This window comes from Pungitius pungitius, chromosome 14, assembly GCF_949316345.1.
Source record: "Pungitius pungitius chromosome 14, fPunPun2.1, whole genome shotgun sequence".
NCBI lineage: Eukaryota > Metazoa > Chordata > Actinopteri > Perciformes > Gasterosteidae > Pungitius > Pungitius pungitius.
In genome coordinates, this window is record NC_084913.1 from 3,559,796 (window position 1) to 3,580,184 (window position 20,389).

A 20,389-nucleotide genomic window follows, 5' to 3' on the forward strand; every position below is an offset into this window, starting at 1 on the left:
CCTTGTGCGCGTTCTCCTTCTCTCCAACACAAATACACACAAAGGCTCCACTCACGTGTATCTTTTTTTTTTTTTTTTTTTTGCGATGGCGGAGCCCAAATCGTCTGGAAGCTGCCAGCAGCTCTGATGCGTGAATGTGAAGGAGGACATTGCATGAAACGAGAGGCGAGTTTCTTCTTCACGTAAAGCATACAGCCCTCGTAATAACCACAGCAATAACCATATTAATAAAGTAATGGCATGTTCCTTGTTACGTAACCCTGCTGAATTCAGGTCGCGGGCCTCACAAAGACAACCGGCTTAGCCCTCATCTGTTTTAAAATAACTATGCGATCAATCAAACGCTATCAGACTCATTGGTGCGGACAACGATACGAAGCCGATGCTCTAGGATCATAAACACACACTCTTTAGACTCTTTAGGAACTCACACGCTGTTTCCGTTCTTTATTGCAATGCATTTGCGTGTCAATATGCTTTATGGAAATGTCGGCCTTTTATCCGAGCTTTTGAAGCTGCGAATTTAAGCATCAACCTCAAAATATGACCATAGAACGGACCATTTAAAAAACCTCGACCGATATATTATGCATCGACATGGAGGGTCCAAAACGGCGCCGGCACACATTGAGCAATTTTTTTTATACTGAAAGCATTAGAGATGCACACCAAAGAGGGAACTCCGATTCACGGAAAGGTGCGTAAAGGGAAGCAGCTTTCATCACGATGTGAGCACAACACACAACAAGTGACCTCAGTCTGCTCTGGATCCCCGTAGCTGGTCCTCAGCCTTTTACTTCAAAAAGCAGTGCAGCTGTAGCAAATTCGCATCGCTGCCAGTGTGAATAACCTTATTCAGAAAATAACGCCTTTCCTTGTCGGGGTGGGGGGGGTGTGGGGGGGGCCCTGTTTGTAAGGGCCTCCGGGCTGCTTTCAAACCAGATCAGCTGTTGTGGCAGGAGAAGCCAGGGGAAGTCGGGACAACAAAACAATCCACTGCGGAGAAAAAGGAAACAGAATAAACTTTTGGGAAAAAGGCAACAGCGACGTCACGGCCCGTTGACCCCCCCCCTCCAAGCGGGAGGTCACCAAACCAAATGAACCGCGATAGCTACGGTCAGTTTATTCTCACGGCTTCCCCTGCGCGTCAATCCGTTCTCATTAAAGCGCCACGCGGGGCCCCCGCCCAGGAGCCCAGTGTCCCCACAACCTTCTATTAATGACTCTTTAAGGTCAGTTTTGTTCACCTTGATGCAAATCAATCCCCCGGCTCAGCACTCGGTAGACGGGACACCGCTCAGGTGCCGCTGGGTCTGAATGTCCACATGTCACGTGACGGTGCACATCATCCTTGGCGGGGGGGGGGGGCGCGGGAGGCAACATGGCGCTCTCTCCGGAGGACTCGGCCCTGCGGAAAGCGGAGCGAGAGGTTCTTCCAGCACAACGGTGCTTCCCTTCCCCGCTGGCATCCTCGCAAAGCCCGGCGAGGGTCGCTCCCCCTTTAGAAGCTTATTTTTAGACCGTTTAAAAGCGCGTGATTTGTAAAAGGAGCCGTGTGGCCTTTTTTTTCTCTTTTTTTTGTTTTCAATCAGTACGATCATTAACGCCGCAGTCTGCTTTAAGTAAGGTATTTTCTCTCCTCCGAGTTGCTATTTTGGTGCTAACGAGGCGTTCGTGCATCCACTTTGTGACTCTGACTTGATCCGATATCTCATTTCATTTAGCATTAGTAAGGAAGATCGCTTTGTGGCGGACGGATATTTCTGCCCTCTCATTGGCTTACCCTATCCGACCTGCACGTCTTAACCCCCCCCCCCCCCACAAACAGCAACAGAGGCCGAGGTGGGTCGTGCACAGTAGGATTTGTGCAGGACCCACATCTCTTTCCATTTTGGTATTTCATTTATTTTAAACGGTGGGGGCCCGTAACCTCGCGTCTCCCCCAGTTGTGCCTGCACATCTGGCCCACATTCTAACATTAGCTCTCCCAAACTCTGTCCCTCCACCCCCCCCCCTGCATCCCCGCTACGGTTGAATTTACTTTAGACTCGAGTGCAGCATAACTGATCGAAACGGACCGAATAGAAATGGATTACACGTAGTGCAGGTGAAAGAAACGAGAGCCCGGCGGGGGGGTGAGGGGGTGGGGGGGGGGACATTAAGACGAAGGGAGGCTGAAATGAGCATGGAAAGGTGACAAAGACCTCAAAGGAACGAGATGATAGAGCGTAAGTGATGCCAAAGGTCAAAGGGGAGGCATTTTAGAATGTCACGAACCGCACACTGTAGATTAAAGACAATCTTTCCAAGTGAGAGCGTAGAGTTTAAAGAATAAAGGGGAGCTTTGACCCTTCCGCTGAGGTCCTCCGCCCGCCGTCATAGATTCTGAATCTCACCATGTTTCAGCGTAAACCCCCCAAACTCGATCCAACTCAAGGCTGTTATGGATTGTTTCTGCCTGCGCGGCTGCAATGAAGACAAATGACGCACCACCAGCTTCACGCTGATGCATTTCTATCAGGCAACGAAAAAGGCAATCATCAAATGTTTATTTCTAACAAAATAATACTCCAGCGCTAATAGATACCCGACGCCGCGTCGTAAACAACACCCGCTGACAGACCGACGCAAATCAAACTGAGCTGTGTGGTAATAAAAACAACCGCTGACGGGCTGTCGTGTGTGATGGAGGCGGGGGGGGGGGGGGGGGGGGGGGGGTAGAGGGGGGGGGGGGGCAGCGTGCTGATGCGCATTTCACAGCAAGCATTGCGGGGTCACGCCGTCGTCTTCGCCTCGGCGAGAGAGGATGGAGGTTTGCTTTTAGAAAGCACGCTGTCACCGCCGTCGCCCCCCCCCCCCCCCCCCCCGGTGGCGTGCGTGCGACCCCTCCCCTCACCTCCCCACCACATCATTATGAACCACTTCAAAGAACCAGCGGACCCCCACCGCGCACACAGCACAACTCCCACAGACTCCAGTCGTGGAGCCCGTTGGCCTCCCGAGCGCCCTGGCTGATCCTTTGTCTGAGAGCGCGCTCCTTGCACGCTGTGGGGGGCGAGGTGGGGGGGGGAGAGGGGGGGTCGACAGCCTCGACCCACGCGGGGTCAGGAGCGGCGCTCTCGGTGTGATCGGGCCGGCGCTGTGATCGTGTGGGTCGCATACCAAGTGTTGCCGGGGGGACGTCTCGATGCTCCCGGTGACCTTTAGTGGCGAGTGCCCATCCGTACCGCTGAGACGTGCCGAGGACGGCGCGTGACAAATTGTCCCTGGCATCTGGCGTCGTCTGGATTCCTTCGTGGGGGGGAAAGGGGAGGTGACCTGAGAGTCACTTTAAAGGTTTATGTCCTCACGCACTGTGACTTCCCCCCAGTTGGGCCGCATGAGTGTTTTGCGTTGGGATTTCCAACTGAATCTTCCAGTTAGTGTCCTTTAATATATCCTTCAAACTGTTTCACATTCCCGTGCAGAAAAGTTTGCACGCTGATGTGGTTTCGCTTCAGAGAGTCTCCAGAAAGCCGCGGAGGACTTTTCATCAATAACTTCCGCTTTATCTGACTGTGCAGAAAAACAGTATTTATAGTGCAAGGCAGGCAGAGAGGAGGATGACAAAGGAGCAGCAGGAATCGTTTAATTGAAATCCCAATCGCCATCGAACGTCAGGAGCAAGTCTCAGCAGCGGACAACTCCTCAGCCAAGTCACAGCCTCGAGTCTCCTTCAGATGAGGTCACTGTAGCCACGGCCAGCAGTGGTGTCACAGCGTGCCGACACGCCCAAGAGTGATGTCACAGCGCGCTGACACGCCCAAGAGTGATGTCACAGCGCGCTGACACGCCCAGGAGCACACTAAAAATGAATGTCAAGACATGGAAAAGTGAGAATAACCTCAGAATAAGACTGTGATGACATACATTTGTATTCACCACCGAAGTGAATTAAATCCAAACATTTATCCAACATGAAAGATTTTTGAATCAGGAATCTGTAAAAAATCAAGCAAACAATGTAAAACAATGAATTTATATTAAATCAGCACCGCAAACCTGCAGCATTAATGCGACGTCTGCAAATTTGAATTTGAAGTGTTTCCCAAAATAAATGCGTTTGCTGTAATGCTGTCAGTTTCTTTGCCTTCCAGCTGGCAAACAGGTTGGAATCAATCGAGTGGTCGGACCGCAGAAACCTGCCCCGAAGGCACAACGTGTTTTGAGGGGAGCCAGATTCTGCAGAACTAATAACCCGAACGTCACACTTTGGAGTGGATGAGGGAACAGACGAGCACTGTCGCACGAGAGGACATGGCGGACGGGTCGGATTTTGCTAAATCCCGTGAGCTGTGCGAGCGGTCGTCCTCGCCGCGTTCGTCAGCTGCTTCGGGGCTTCATTAGCATAGCCGCGTTGGAAGTGGCCTCACTCGCAGAACGAGGCCGTCCATTGTCTCGCACGCTGTGGGTGAGCCAACATCACGCCCCCACGGGGGGGGGGGAGAGAAAAAGAAGCAGCTCAAACTTCAGGAAACTGGAAGGCAGAGCCGTTATGTAACTGCTTTTAAATGTTTTTACAAGAGAATCTGTGCCAAAGAGGTTTCGCTGTTGTTTTTTCAGTGTGGAGGAATGTACTCCAGTGTCCTATAAAAGGTACTTAATGTGAAACATTGTAGATTGATTAAAGGTCATTTGAGATTCTCGTGTTGAGTCCTGATTAAGATGAATATTTCAGGGCCGGTTGATTTCCCAACACCTGGGTTCCGCTCAGAGAGTCTTAACAACACAAATTACACGTTAATTAATCCCAAGGGGACGATTTGTTTGTGATAATAATAACAATCATTATAATAATCATTATTCAAACACTCGATGGGTCTTGTCTTCAGGGCGTCTCTGAAGCGGAGGCTGCCATTGATGTTGCTAACTACGATAAGGCTGTAAATACATTTAATGGCTAAAGCGGAATAAGTACCAGCCCGGAATGTTAGCTAAGGCTTCAAGTCGCTGTGCTCTGGATTCAGCACCGCACGTCAGTGGACAGCGACTACTCGTAAATGAAGCGTGAATATGGATCCCGTCACGTACCCCCCCCCACCAGGCCCACGGCACGTAGCTGGTTGAGGCCGTTTGTTCCAGTTAGCCGTTGACCGCGGGCAACTGCTCACTGACATTTGGGTTCTAAATCAACATTTTTTATGCTTCGCAGCTTCTTGTTTTTTTTTCTTATCCGTTCATTTGATTCAAAGGCGGGATTTTTCTGCACCGTCGCAGACAAAGATCCGGCTACGCTAACAGCGCCGGCAACATTTCTCATAAATCCAGAGCGTCGTGGGCCAAAAATTATGTTGACAAAAGATTCCTTTCCTTTCCTATATATTCACATGATATGATCTAAAGCACCTGGCTTCAGAGGGCTTCCACTCGACACATCACGGCCCAAAACACACACACCGAGGCATGGTTAAGAGACCAAACAGAGTAAAAGGCTAAATGCACCTTGGGCATGGAACGGAATTTGTGAGCTGAGAAGATTATCCGGGACATTGTGTGTGTCAGACCCTTCTCCTCTTTGCTCAGTAACTCACCACAGGCTTAATTAGAGGAAGAGGGATTGCTGGACTATTTTACTTAAAAACAATTTGTTTTTTCACTTCCTCTTTCTTAATTTCCCCAAAGCCTGAGACTTCACGGGAGGATTGCCACCTATTTCACTGGCGGACACTTGCAGCGCTGCACAATATGCCGTTATTCTCTTGTTAAGAGCATTAAGGGATTTCTGTTGCAACAAAGTGTTGTAATTCATCTTTTCGTTCCCTTCAAACCGCCTTACCTGCTTCTCACTACACACAGCGTAGGGTGATGCTTTTTTTTTTTTTTTTTTACTATTCCTAGAACACTGAAATGCGATGATGAGAGCAATGTTCCCCACAATAGAAAAAAAAACTCAGCGTCTAAAAATACCGTTCGGCTGCGATGAATTGTGGTCCATTAAGTCCACTTATCTGTAGAAAAGGAGAAGTCAGCATACTAACCTGAGCCAACACACCAACGGCTTGTTGGGCCACAAGCATGAAGTGATTTAATTAAGCAATTTGTTGCTGGTGGCTCTCCGAAAAGTACGAAAACTATTTTGGTGAGCAACTAAGTGGTTGTAATGGTTCCGGCCATTTGTCGGCTCTAATGGGTCATTAAAGGAGAGGGAGGAACCGGCAGAGTGCACTCAGCATTCCCACGTGGACAGAACCTTGATCACTGGGTTCTGCCCCGTTCAGATAATCATTTTCAAAGGCACTTATGTCTCTAAAATCAATATATTCTGGTTTATCTGGCATAGTGTTTTGGAGAAGTGTTGGTCAGCATTGTGCAGCTTTCTAATATTCCTGACTTTTGTTATTTCTGCCGTCTTCTCTGGGGTCTTAAAAGTTAGCGATGATTCAGTTTTAAATGGACACAATAGAATGGGATACATGCAACATCATGTCATTTAGCCACGGATGCAACCATCACACATTTCCTTCGGTTTCTTTTAAACTATTGTGCAAGTTACTTTAACTCTCCTAAAATAATAACTTCCTTCAGACAACATTGCAGAACACAAAATGTCTCCAGGGCCGAGCCGCTGATGCTATTCATGTTATGGGAATAAATGTGTCTCGTGTGATCTCCGGAGACCCCGGTTTGGGGGGAGGGGGGGGGTCCCTTGTATGTTAAATAGGGTCAAGGCCTCCCTCGGCAGCAGAAAATGCCCGACGTGAAAGACAAGAGACAAATTCAAGGACCAATGAGGCGCATCCTCCCGCGTCGCCTCCGATCACCTGGGCCCGAGGACGGAGGAGAGACGCAGCAGCTGCCGCTGTTTACTCTGCGGCTCTGTGTTCCGTTGATAGAAAATAGATGAGGTGCTAATTGATGCATGCCACCAGTAGTCCTCCAGCCTGTGTGAGACAGGGGCTTTGCTGCAGAAGCCCCCCCTCCCCCCCGCCCTCCCTTTGTGCTCAGCTCCTCTGTTTGGATTTCCTGGCATGTGTTTTGGATTTCTTGAATGGAACAATATTCAGGATTCACAACGTTTGGGGACAGCTGAGCACACACAAGACACACAAAAGTAACTTCACTCACTAACGGCTTCACTCTGCCAAGAGAAAAGGAGTCGGGCGAAATGATGTTTCCCCCCCCCCCCCCCCGGTTTTTTTATTTTCGGGATGCCAGTCGTTGTGTTGCCTGCATGTGGGAAACGCCGTTTAAACATATAATGGCAGCTTTGTGCAAACTCCACTTCCTTCAAGTCGCTGTGCGGTGGGAGGCTTTTCAACTGGATGTCAGACTGTGATGTTTTGGAATATTAATGCACGACATGTGCGTTGGCCTTGGGTTTCAGTGCGTTGAAGCCCATCTCAGTAGTCCGGTCTCGCCTCCGTGCAGGTGTAAAATGTAGGTAATTTCCCGTGAAAGCTCCCAGTAAACACACACACACACACACACACACACGTATACTAATTTGATGCCGTTGCCTTCATTCTGTGGATGGACAATCTGGCGTAAACAAATCACAGGAGAAGAGCTTCCCACTCACAGCGAGCCTCGGGCTTCTGTCACATTTGTAGCTAGAAATCCACAAACACCGTTTTGCAATCAGTGCTTTTATTGCGCCGACGATCGGGGGGGGTGGGGGTTATTACGGCGTCTTGGCAGTCATGTTGCACGGCATACCGGTGCTAGAAAGGTACTGCAGGGTACCCTTACGTTGAAAACGGTACGATTTTGCATATTTTTAGTACCGGTACTTCATTAAAAAAGCTTCGGATACAAAGTATTTCGTATTTCACGCATTTTTTTGGTCTCAAAAAGAGGAAACTGACGGGTTGCACTTGCTTGATGTTGCCAACTCAAACACACATCTGTAAAATGTACTTCTTACTTATGTAAATAACTATGTAGTCATAGAGTCAGATACGGACAATAGGCCTACATAGCAATCAATGCTATGATTTCACCATGTCGTTGTCATTAATATTTTATACTTGATACCAATATGAATGACATATGACAAGTGTTCGAAAAGCTGGGCAGGAACAAGCTGGTAAAAAGGAAACCTTACAGATGTTTTATCGTAGTATTTTGGCAGTATCGAAGTCATCATTTTGCTATCGTGACCCTTACATCGCAGCGACCAGAACGAAGCGCTCCTTTTCTCTGCAGCGCAGCGGTCAGTCCAAAAGTCGTGGCGAGAGAAGTTGCCTCAAAGCAACTCGACGGCAACCCGAGAATAGAGACTTATCAATCACGTCGCGCGGAACCTCTGTGCAAACACTTTGACGTAATCTAGCCAGTAATCATCTCGCACAAAATAGCTAAACGATGAGAGTGATTCGTCCCTTGTTTGGTGTTTTCGGGGGAGGAAGCCTTTAAGCCCGTCGGAGTGAAACGTGTCGGTGCGCAGCCGCCGCCGGATTAACCTGTTTTTTCCCCCCTCCCCTCCCCCCCCACATCGGACTGAAATGCCAGGTGTGACCGCGTTGAGAGAGCAGGGCCGTGTATTTTGGGTGGGTGGCGTCAACTGACGAAGGTGACCCCCCCCCCCTCCCCTCCCCCCACTCCCCACCCCCATTTGGCCTGACGAGGGACGACTCTTTCCACCTCCCTCCCTCCCTCCCCCGGGGGGTGTCACCTTGGCCGTCACTCGGGCGACTTGAATCCGTCTCTGGTGGCGATCGCTAATCCCTCAGAATGATTTGGTGACGAGAGAAAGTTGCTAATCCCCCCCCCCCCATGTGGGATTCAGGGGCCTAATCCCTCGCCGGGGTGGGGGGGGGGGTGTCGGGTGTCGGAAAGAGGACGCTCAGTGCACGCTGGCATCAACGCGGCGGTATTTAACGCCGGAACCTTTTAATGGGTTCAGGGGAAACGCCTCCGGATTTTCCCTTTTTTAAGTAAAAACCTTGAGTTGTGACTTCTTTACAAACCGAAAGGCAACTTCTTTCCCCTGAATGTGAGCCGCCCCGCCGCCGGGCCTGCGGGAGGACGCGTCCACGCGAGGGAGACGAGCCGAGAAGCGTGCCAGGCGTTTCAGGCCGCCATCGGGGTCCCCGTTTACTGTTAGTTAGGAAAAAAAAGTTTGAAAAGAAACGACTTCGGGTCCCGCCCTGACGTCGTTTTTTAAGTGGCGGAGGCTCTGAGGGCTCTGAAAGAGACAAGAAAACGTGTACTGAGAGCACTCTCTGAACGCAAACCCCCCCCGGCGGCGGCGGCTAATGGGAAGTGAGTGACTTTTAAAGCGAGCATTAATTACACGAGCTGTCGGCAGCGTCTCGCTTTAGCTGCCCGACGTCTACCAGTGGACGTCATTTTTAAGTAAATGATGGAAATGCAGGCGGTGACCCGGAGGCAGGAAACACACGTCCCCAAGCGCAGTGAATAAATTGGATTTTTTTATTTTTTTAAATCCTCTCATTATTATTATCACTCTGGTGCAAATAGAGTATTGTTAACTCTCCCTCTCTCTCTCTCTCTCTCTCTCTCATTGAAAGAGATGAATCATCTTTTCTGAATGAAAGTGGCCCGAAGCTGGGAGCGAGGGAGCCGCAGGGTTTTAAACAAAAACATAAAGGTTTTAAAGAACATCTTTTGATTGTAGAACGTGAAAAACGGACTCAGTTAAAAGGAACGGTTCAACACTTTGGGACGTTTTGGGTGATTCACTTTCTGAACAGTGGGATTGGTGCCACATCTGTTATTACTCTTTTATCATGAATATTCAAATTGGCTTTGCCTCTAATTGAATTCACCTGTACAGCTTTCCACTTACTGTATAAGACGGCGGGGGCCACGTGGCAGATTGTGTACGTCAGGGTCATCACGTCTCAACAAAAAGGCCAAGGCAAAGTCTAGCTAAGCTACCTGCTAACAGCGAGCGAGGCGCTTTTAAGCCCCTTGTGTTTGACGTCGTAACGCCTTGAATGCATCGACCTGACTCTCCTCTGGAAAAAGGGAGTCATTTCAAGTAAATACAAACGCCTCATTTACGAGAATCCTGGATCTTTTCAAATGAGAGCTTTCCAGTTTTCCCGTTTCCTCCACAGAAGCGGCCTGTTGAATGTTAAAAGTCCACGCTTCAATCAATACTCAGGATCGATGTGGGCAACATATAATTGAAACCGGCCCCCCGACTCGGACAGTACAAATGCCCCCCCCCCCCCCCCCCCCCCCCTCTTTAGTCATGTGTTTTATTGTGTGCAGAGTTAGAAATATGTGGCCTATTTTTGGCGTGTTTTATAAATTTGTAAGGATTTCACACAAGCTTAACTGAAAATAATCCCTCCCCCCCCCCCCCCCCCCAAGCCGCAGCGAGCCTCAGAAGGCGCCGCTGAAGGGTCACGCTGTCCGACGGTAACACTGGTTCTGGTGAGAGGGGAAGGGGCCCGGTGGCGAGTCGGTGGTGACGCGCCATGAAGAATGGATGAGCTCCACCTCCCGAGACTAAAATTAGACAGGAAGCTGATATGCCGAGCGTCCTTCAAGTAACACTGAGATTTATAAGCAACAACAAGAGAGTCAAGGTGAGGAGAAAAAAATAAATAAAAAAGATCTACCGTTTCACAAAACACTCGCTGTAAAGAAATGAGATGATCCCTTTTTGGAGGAAACATATAAGCAGCTTTTGAAATGAAGCAACGGGTCTTTTTAATCAAGCCCAGCACACGAGGTGATTACCTGTCCTCCGGTGAGTGTAACGGATAACGTAGTACGCAGGGAAACACAATTCCCTGTACCTGTGCCACGGATTTGGGTGTTTGCACGTCGATGTTTGGGGGGGGGGGATTCAACCTTTGGAAAGCGGCTAATAGATGAGCTACTTTAATAGATGGTTCAATAATGAAGGAGGACCTTAATAAGCTTTTATTTGCTCCTTTAGCATGCGTCACCAACGCCAGTAACAAATTGCTCACTAATATTTAAAAGTGCAGGTTTATTAATTCATCATTTAAGCTTTGTTTGTTGACTAAAAATCAACGTTGTTGTGGCCGACAGGAAATCATTTATCTCGCTTGCTCAGGTATAAAGGGGCCTGTAAAATCTTTATTAATTAAGATGTGGCATATTTAACTCAATTAAATATCAGTTAACATGAACAACTTTCCAAAAACGAGAGTGTTCAAATTTGAATTTGAGTACATCGAAGAGATTAATTGTCTATGGAGCAGCTTCAGACTCTTGATGGGCTTCACATTTTTAATTTAACCGTTAATTAACGGCGTGACAACACAATATTCTTAATGGATTTCTGTGGGGTGATTTGCTTCCTCATCATGAATTCAATCACGTGACTCTGCCTAAAGGTCCAGTAACCGCTGGGCTTTGAAAGGGGGGAAACAACGATCTCATCTGCTGTGAGAGGCTTCCATGTTCACCGGCTTCTTGCTAATGTCTCCCACTTACTGCTGAGCCACATCCGGGACGATAATTCACGTGACGCCTGTGCACGTGTTTGTTCACGTTGGAGACGTCGGATTCAGACACAATTTGAAAAGTGTGACAGGGCGGTCGCGAGGACTCGTATTTATTCGGGTGCTTCTTCAGACTGCAGCGTCATGTCTGTGTAACGCAACCTGCCAGCCAGGAGACGGCACTCTGAGGCCTTCCACCTCTATTTTGAGCCCAACCAGGTTTTTTCCTTAATCCCGACTAAGTGCTTCTCTTGTCTAAACATAACCTCGATCGTTAGCGTAGTATCGATGTTGGTGATTCCATGCACCGTCCTCTGTGATGGGGTTTGACGCATGTCTGAAAAGGGGCCTTGAATTAGACTTGAAAAGTGCCTTCGTTCACGAGTGCCCGGGTGTTCACTGGACTTCTCCTAAATCCAGAGACTGCGGCGGGAGACAATCCCAATGGCTCAACGAGGCCCAAAGGCCTCGGAGGCAACGCGGGCTAACAGTGCGGAAAGGAGCCGCTAATAGTGCAGAAAGGAGCCGTTAACAGTGCGGAAAGGAGCCGCTAACAGTGCGGAAAGGAGCCTCTAACAATGCGGAAAGGAGCCTCTAACAGTGCAGAAAGGAGCCGCTAACAGTGCGGAAAGGAGCCGCTAACAGTGCGGAAAGGAGCCGCTAACAGTGCGAAAAGGAGCCGCTAACAGTGCGGAAGGGAGCCGCTAACAGTGCGGAAGGGAGCCGCTAACAGTGCGGAAAGGAGCCTCTAACAATGCGGAAAGGAGCCTCTAACAGTGCGGAAAGGAGCCGCTAACAGTGCGGAAAGGAGCCTCTAACAGTGCGGAAAGGAGCCTCTAACAGTGCGGAAAGGAGCCGCTAACAGTGCGGAAAGGAGCCTCTAACAGTGCGGAAAGGAGCCGCTAACAGTGCGGAAAGGAGCCGCTAACAGTGCGGAAGGGAGCCGCTAACAGTGCGGAAGGTAGCCGCTTATTAGCCGCGAGGAGCGCGGCCCAGCGTCCGCAAACCCCAAAGGCGTCCCGAAGGGGAGCTGGTGCGCCCGCGCTGCACTCTGCAGGGTGTGCAGACACACCGCCAGAGCCGAGACGTGCATCGGGCCCGTTAGCACACGCTGCGAGTCGCGCTCGGGTCGGACCCTCGCGCCCCACTGGCGTTGAAAGTGTTTGTGGTTCGGGCGCTCTTTGAAAGTCGGCTTCCCCTCTGCATCTCCTGTGTGACAACACGGGCGGAAGAGCAATCAGCGACGATTTCCTCGCGTGTCGTTAATTCCCTCTTTCAATCAGCGCCGGCACACACGCTAAAGCACATTTGTTTCAAGCGCAAATGCTTGAATAACAAAAGGGGGAGGGGGGGGGGTAGAGAGAAAAAATGGAGGATTAGTCTTTTCAGGACAATCGTGCAGAGTTTGACGTGTTATGTGTTCACTCTGCGTCAATCAGCGCCTTCATGTGAACTCTCTCATGTGAAATAATTCCGTTATTCATGCCCGCTTTCACATCTGGAAATGAGCAAATTCTGCCTTTGTTTAATATTTCAAGGGGAAACAGCAGGATGAATGAGCCCTTTCGGTTTCATGATCCAAGGTGACAAACGAGAACGTAAAATATGAATAGATGCTTTGTTCTGATGGAATAAAAATGTGCATTAGACTTCTGTACAGGGACTGTATTAACTAAGGTTAATGCTGAGGAAAACAACAGTGTTTCTGAGGAGTAGGTTGCAAAGATATGAAGTGAAATCAGAGCCTCTTGTTTCTGAGGAGCACCGAGGAGGAGGAGGAGGAGGAGGAGGAGAGAAGATTGTTATGCACGGTCACCACTAAAACCAGCCACTGCTTCACACGTAACCACACACACAGATTTCGGGGGTAACTGTGCTAATAGCTTCAGCTTTCACTCACTCACGACGCGTCGATTCCACGGACCCACTCTGTCAATACGCCTCATTGTTAAATCGTAAACCATCTAGAAGCCATCAGTACTGTAATGTGGAGTAGTTTAAAAAAACAAAAAACTAATTGGAACAGTGTAATTAGGCATCGGATTAAGATCTGGAGAGTGTTCCAAGTGTAATGAACGTGGCCTTAATGATGCTCATCGCGTTACGGAAACACTTCCACGAGCTTTACTCGGTTAAATTCACATTCAACTCGAACAAACGAGGGTTTTATGTCATCTTGTTAGCGTCCTTACGTCCTCTCCTCGTTCCCCCCCCCGCTCCTCTCTCTCGCTCCCGCTGTGACTCATGCGTCGCGCGCTACACCTCCTTTTTTTTCGGCTGTCAGATTTTCTACCGTTTCACCGACTCTAATCCGATTCAGAAGCAAATCCCAAAACTGGCCCCCAACCCCGTAGGCTGCCCTTCTCAATGAGCTCCCCCCCCTCCTCGCCATTACCACTTACCCAGAATGCTGTGGGAATCTTGTGGGTTTTCCATCTTGCGCATGACACAGTTGACTCCTGTGGAAAGTCGGTGGGACTCGAGAACCAACGTAATAAGCCGAGGGATGCTGGAAGGCTCCTTAGCAACGGAGGGAGCTACAGGGATTTAATAACAATTATCACTATGAGCACCACATGACACATTTTCTTTAATGATAATATACAAAATCATCGGCTCTAAAAGGTCAAATTCCTCGTCTGCCAATGTGCCACTAAATGTGACAGCGTGTTCTGAGATCCCAGAGGATAACTTTGCAATCTTTCTAAATATGACTTATCTTTCCCAAATAGTTCCCTAAATCTGTGACCACGTATTCACAGCGTACCGAGCAGCCTACTGTTCGCTCTCTGCGCTGTGCCGCTCATGCTGGAAGAGATTTTGATTTCCATCTGCGTTTTCACTCCTCCCGCCACCTGTTATTGCCAAAAGCTTAATTTCTACGGCATTTAGCTGGAGGAGAAGAAGAAAAAAAAGGCCTTGTTAAAACAAGCTTCTAAATCTCCAGCTCGCTGTGAACAGTCGCCACAAAATACAAAAGAAAATGTCATCTGCAGGAGCCACCTTCGTTCAGCACTTTCGGAACAAGTGGTAGAGAAAGATGAAGTGGCTTTAAGCCACAGTCTGCCATGCGGATCTTTTATCTGTCAGCTGGTATGGGGGGGGGGGGGGACTTGTCTCAATGGCTAACAACTGAAAACAAAAACGCTGCTGTGTGCCAGATGTGGATTTGGGACATCAAACAGGCTGCTGGTCCGCAACGCAGCCGAAGCTCTCAAGGTAATGCGTTTGAAAGAAAGTGCCGAATCAGAACTTTCATTTAGAGCACATGTGTCAAACTCAAGGCCCGCGGGCCATATTCCGGCCCGTGAGTGAATTATCTTTGGCCCGGCGTATCGCGCGCATCACCATAATACTACAAATCCCACAATGCACTCCCGACAGTCTGTATTACATACCGCTTGTGTCAACTTTCGTTGTGTGGGGGGGGGAGGGGCTGAACTTTCCTTCTTCCATTTGAAAAGGTCAAACATAACAATAAGCATTTCCATCCCCGGGTTCCTCTCCTCCGCGTGAGTTTAAATGAGTTACCGCGCGGCGGCGGCCGGAGCGGCAGCAGACAACGGCGCTATAATCATGAAACGGGGAGAGGCGGAGAGGAGGCGGCTGACGGGGCGAGAGGCAGACAGATAAATACAAGCAGCCAGAGGCAGGGCTGGTGGACGGATAACAAGGGAGACAGAGGTAGTTACCAGACCCGCCAGACGGATGGGCAACAAGACAGCTCGACAAATAGCGAGGACGGCCCGGCGTGACAGATTGGAAACACCTCCAACAACTCGGCTCCGCTGCAGCAATGAACCCCAACTTCCAGGGAACCGAAGGAATGTGAGAAAAAAAAAGAAAGAATGTCGCCCGCATCGCTCTGTTTCTCCCTCTCTTGTTTTTTATCCACTAATGTGATTGGCAGACTACACAGAGCGGATGGGAGTATGGGGTTTGTAGTTGCTGTGGCAACGGTCTGCTCTTTGTTAAAAGGCTGCAATCCTGGCATCTGATGTTTCTGCGCCCGCGATCGATGGAAAACCCAGCCTTACAGGAGGGACTGATGAACCGACCGGGGGCTTCTGCCAGGCTGGGATCGGCAAGAGGGGGGGGGGAGATGGGGGGAGGGGGAGGGAGAGAGAGAGAGAGAGAGGGAGGTAGAAGGTGTGCGAACAGGAGGACGTAGAGATAAAACAGCGATAGGAAGAAAGAGAGGGAAGATATGGAAATGCAAGCGGTGCAGCTGCTGAGCCGGGTGGAGAGGTGAGTGCTTCTGGAGTGTGTGTGTGCGCACGTCTGTGTGTGTGCGCGCGTGTGTGTGTGACTCCTTCTGCCTCATCACATTTTTCCGAATGTGGCTCACTTCACTATCACAGTCCGGTGCGTGTCTGCCTGCGTGCTCGTCACCTACTTACCTTTCTTCGTCGGATCGTGATTGACAGGGGATCTCATTGCAGTCTAAGAGCTTCTTTTTTTTTAAAAGGCACCTTTTATGTTTATGGCATGTTTTCTTTTCCTCCGCGCTCAACATTTCCTGCACTCAGAGATGTGCCCGACGTTTTGCACACCTAATTGGCAAAGGTAGCCACGAGCTGAATCGACTGGTAATGAGGCAATTATGGTCAGCCTCACTGTCTACACAGCCATCTGCCAATTCAACAACCTGTGGCTGCTGGAAGGTGTCTGTTGCTGTGGGGAGACGCGGATCTCAGAGAACACAGTGTTTAACAGTCAAAACTATACACCCTTCCCCTCATTAGCTTGCAGCTGTCCTGTAGAGTGTGTGTGGCGTGAATGAAACGTTTCAACCAAAAAAAAATTGGATTTTATTTCACGCACTGGGTTTTTACACAGCTGCCACATCGATGTGCTTCCATCCGTCTCCGCCACATGGACCGCGGAGGGAGAGTGATGCTCACACACACGCATTAACATTAAGTATCATGAGATACCACTTAACTGATGCTTTGGAGAAGACGGGTCATTTTAGCAGCCACTTGCAGAAAGAAGCAGTGAGAGAATCCCAGCGATGGAGTAACGACACAAATATAAACCGTTGTGGGGAATATGCCAATGTGCACATCTGTTATTTCTCTATTGCTTTTTCAATTATTGATGAACAGGAGATGTATGCGTTCTCTACACAAACACGTTTTAATCGCGAGGTTTTAGCGATAAAACGGTGGATTCACTCGCGGAGGCAAGCGCACACTCCCACTTTATTTCCTGTTCAGTTGGTCTTTAAGGCCGTTGATGCAAGTCAGTCGCAGACATGCACCAAAACCAGCGCCACGCGGGCTTTTAGCCTCGCTGCACTCCGACGGCTTGGTTAGCCTGCAACCTCTTGGTGCGTCAACGCGGTTGACGAACGGCCACATCTCGCCGCAGCTTTTTCTCCTGCTGTGTCTCGCGCCGGCGACGAGTTCATCCGCATCTCATCCGCCAGAGTGACGGTTCAGTGGAGATTGAGTTGAGTGTTGAGTTTTCTAACACATTTCTTGTTTTGTGCGATCTCTCTCTCGCAGGGATTGTGCGTGATGGTGCTCTGTATGGACAAGAAGCCGTGCCGTGACAGAGGGCAACGTGGGTAAAAGAGACATGCGACACCCAGCCCTGAACCACTGGCACCTCTTCCTGGGCGGGGCCCTGCTGCTCCTCCTGGCCAGCCCCACCCTGAGCTGCCCCGCCCGCTGCGAGTGCTCCGCTCAGAGCAAGTCGGTCAGCTGCCACCGCAAGCGCCTGCCCACCATCCCGGAGGGCATCCCCATTGAGACGCGCGTCCTGGACCTCAGCAAGAACAAGCTGCGGATCATCACGCCGGACAACTTCTCCTCGTTCCTGCAGCTGGAGGACCTGGACCTGAGCGACAACCTCATCAGCGTGGTGGAGCCCGGCTCCTTCCGCTCGCAGCTCGCGCTCCGCTCGCTCAACTTTCGCAGCAACCTGATTCAGCTGGTTCCCGCCGGCGTGCTGTCGGGCCTGACCAACCTCACCCGGCTCGAACTCGGACACAACCGACTGGTGGTTCTTTTGGATCACGCCTTCCAAGACCTGCGCAGGTTGACGTCCCTCAAGGTGGGCGACAATGAGCTGGTTTTCATCTCGCAGCGGGCCTTCACTGGATTACTCGGACTCCAAAGCCTCACCCTGGAACGTTCCAATCTGACCGTGGTTCCTACCGACGCTCTGACGCACCTGCACGGCCTGGTGGAGCTGCGCATGCGCCACTTGAGCATCAGTTTTCTAAAGCCTTACTCCTTCAAGAGGTTATCACGTCTCCGCCGACTGGAGATTGATTACTGGCCCTGGCTTGACACACTGCCCCCCCTCTCCCTGGACGGCCTCAACCTCACCACGTTGGCCATAACCAACACCAACCTGTCGGCCTTCCCCGGCGACGCCCTGCGCAGCCTGCCCTACCTCACGCATCTCAACTTGTCCTACAGCCGCATCCAGCACATACACCAGGACAAGCCGGTAAAACTCCCCCACCTGCTGGAACTCCACCTCCAAGGGGCTCGTCTGATTTCCATCGAGGCCTTCGCATTCTCGGGCCTCAAGTCCTTGCAGCTGCTGGACGTGTCGCAGAACCGCCTGGACTCTCTGGAGAGCGGCGTGTTTGCCTCGCCGGACGGCCTCCAGAGGCTCTGTCTGGGCGGGAACCCACTGGTGTGCGACTGCAGGTTGCTCTGGCTGCTCAATAGCCACAAGCCCCCCGCCCTGCAGATTCTGGACGTGCAGCCAGAGTGCAGCGCCCCGGTGAGCCTCCTGGGGAAACCGCTGCGCGACCTCAAGGAGCCGCTGGTCTCCAGATACATGACCTGCACCAAGCCCCGGATCGGACCCAACACCACGCAGCTGCTGATGGCCGACGAGGGTCAGCCGGCCCGCCTGAGCTGCGCGGCGGAGGGGGCGCCCCGGCCCTCGGTGGTGTGGATTACGCCTCACAGACGCAACATCACGACCAAGAGCAGCGGCAGGGTGGAAGTCCGGCCGGACGGGACCCTGGAGATCAAGGAGGCGGAGCTGCACGACAGCGGCGTGTACTTGTGCGTGGCCAGCAACCCGGCTGGAAACGCCAGCCTGTCGGCCTCTCTGGCCGTAAAGGGCCTGGGCCTCGGCGACAGATCTCACTTCAGCAACAGGAGTTCAAACTATCTGGCAAACTCCAACAGCACGTGGGGCAACGGGACAGTACTGTACAACATGACGGTCCCCATAGACCTTAAGACTATCATCATATCCACAGCGATGGGCTGCCTGTCCTTCCTGGGCGTGGTGATCTTCTGCTTCCTGCTCCTGTTCGTGTGGAGCCGGGGGAAAGGACGCCACAAGAGCAACTTTGACATCGAGTACGTGCCTCGCAAATCCAACGGCGCGGCGGCCGACGTGACGGAAACGAGCGGCCCGCGGCGGGTCAACATGAAAATGATTTGAAGGAAGGAAGCGGACGGTTAGCGGAGTCTACAAAAAAGTGCACATACCAGCTGGGGGGGGGGGGGGGAGGGGTGGGGGGGAGAAAAAAAGAAACCTTTCCTTTTTCTATCACTCGGTGAATTTGTGACTAACAAAAGTGACGTACTATTTACAGTGGGTGTCGATATGGCGGTGATCTAGTGATAAAGTGGGCATGTGACTATAAAAGTGATCTATGAAACCGTGGATGTGTTTATATGAAATAATGTTCTCATACAGTACATTAAGTATACTACTATAACCAACATATCAATATGGGAGTGATGTAGTGCTGCACTAGGCATGTCTTTCGTGGTGGTGATGTGACGAGTAACGATGTTGTCGACCCGCCGCGACATCGGGGCGAGGGAGGGAGCCGGTTGGGAGTCACGGGGGGGGGGGGGGGGGACATCTTCACGTGGCAGTAGAGCCGGCACCGCTGCGACATGACAGGACTAAATCACCCAAAGCCCCTCTTAGCTGCAGAATGGAAGGGTGTGTGTGTTTTGCGTGTGTGTGTGTGTGCGCGCGTGTGTGTGCGTGCGTCTGCGTGAGTGCATCCGTGCGTTTCTTTGTGCATGTGCACGCATTTGCCTTTCTCGTTGGAGTGCCGATGACCCCGGGGGGGGGGGTCCAAAGCATTTTTTTCTCCAGACCTTGGCTTGTTTTGGGTCATTGTAGCAACGGCGTTGTCACCGTTGACTAAAACATGTTTGAATACAAAACAACAACAATCAAAAAAATCACAGAGATTATATTTAAGATATTTAAGAGAAATGCTGCAGACATTTAGAAAAAGTTCATAGCCCCCCCTCCCCCCTCTCTCCGATATTTAACGGGGGGATTTTTCCACACTAAACTAACACCGAGTTTGAAAATCTTTCTTTTTCTTTTTTAGCGGTCAGAGCTGTTATTACTTACCAGAAAAACTTCCAGCCACAGAAATGGCACGTTGAACCCGTTTTATCACATAATAAATCACGGGCAGATTTCCCTGCCAAACAAAAATCCCTCGACGTGGTATGAAAGAGTCGGGGGGGGGGCAGACGGAAAGGGCAGAGATTTACCGGCCGGGTCCCTCTTTGGGACAAGACAAAGTTGAGCTCCACAGATTTATGGGTTGCATTCCCGCCCCCCCCCCCCCCCCCACAGTGTCACATTTTTCTTTCGATCGCCCCAATTCAAGCTCGCGTGTCCAGATTCTTCCCTCGGGCGCCAAGGCGTTCTGGGTATTTAATAGATGGCAATTTGAAAGTTGTAGTTGAAATCTTGTATCGTTTAAGTTTTTTCGTTGAAAATGTTTTAAGTGTTTAAGAAACAAAAAAAGAGGAAGAAAAAAAAAAAAAAAGTAAAAACCAATTAAGGGCAATTGTTTGTAATGCAGGGAGGTGGGTGTTAACTTGTGTGATCCTGTTGTGAAAAAATGTTCAAGGTTGTATAATTGTTTTCATATGACAAATTTATGGGTATATTTTCAAAAGGAAATAAATCTTGATCATACCCCGATAACTGGACTTTAC

General features: G+C 50.3%; 1 protein-coding gene across 2 annotated transcripts in view; it reads left to right on the top strand.

The window, feature by feature from the left end:
* Positions 1 to 18,917, top strand: part of lingo2b (leucine rich repeat and Ig domain containing 2b) — a 20,155-nt gene extending 1,238 nt beyond the window's left edge. Inside the window, exons 1-2 of one of the 2 annotated variants that reach the window (XM_037486893.2) lie at positions 15,548 to 15,677; positions 16,940 to 18,917. In XM_037486893.2, the coding sequence (XP_037342790.2) occupies positions 17,013 to 18,851 (1,839 nt within the window). In that variant the 5' untranslated portion in view covers positions 15,548 to 15,677; positions 16,940 to 17,012 and the 3' untranslated portion in view covers positions 18,852 to 18,917. Of the gene's footprint in view, positions 1 to 15,547; positions 15,678 to 16,939 lie in introns of those variants that run through there. The other variant, XM_062557375.1, reaches the window with a different exon arrangement.
* Positions 18,918 to 20,389: the final 1,472 nt, after the last annotated feature.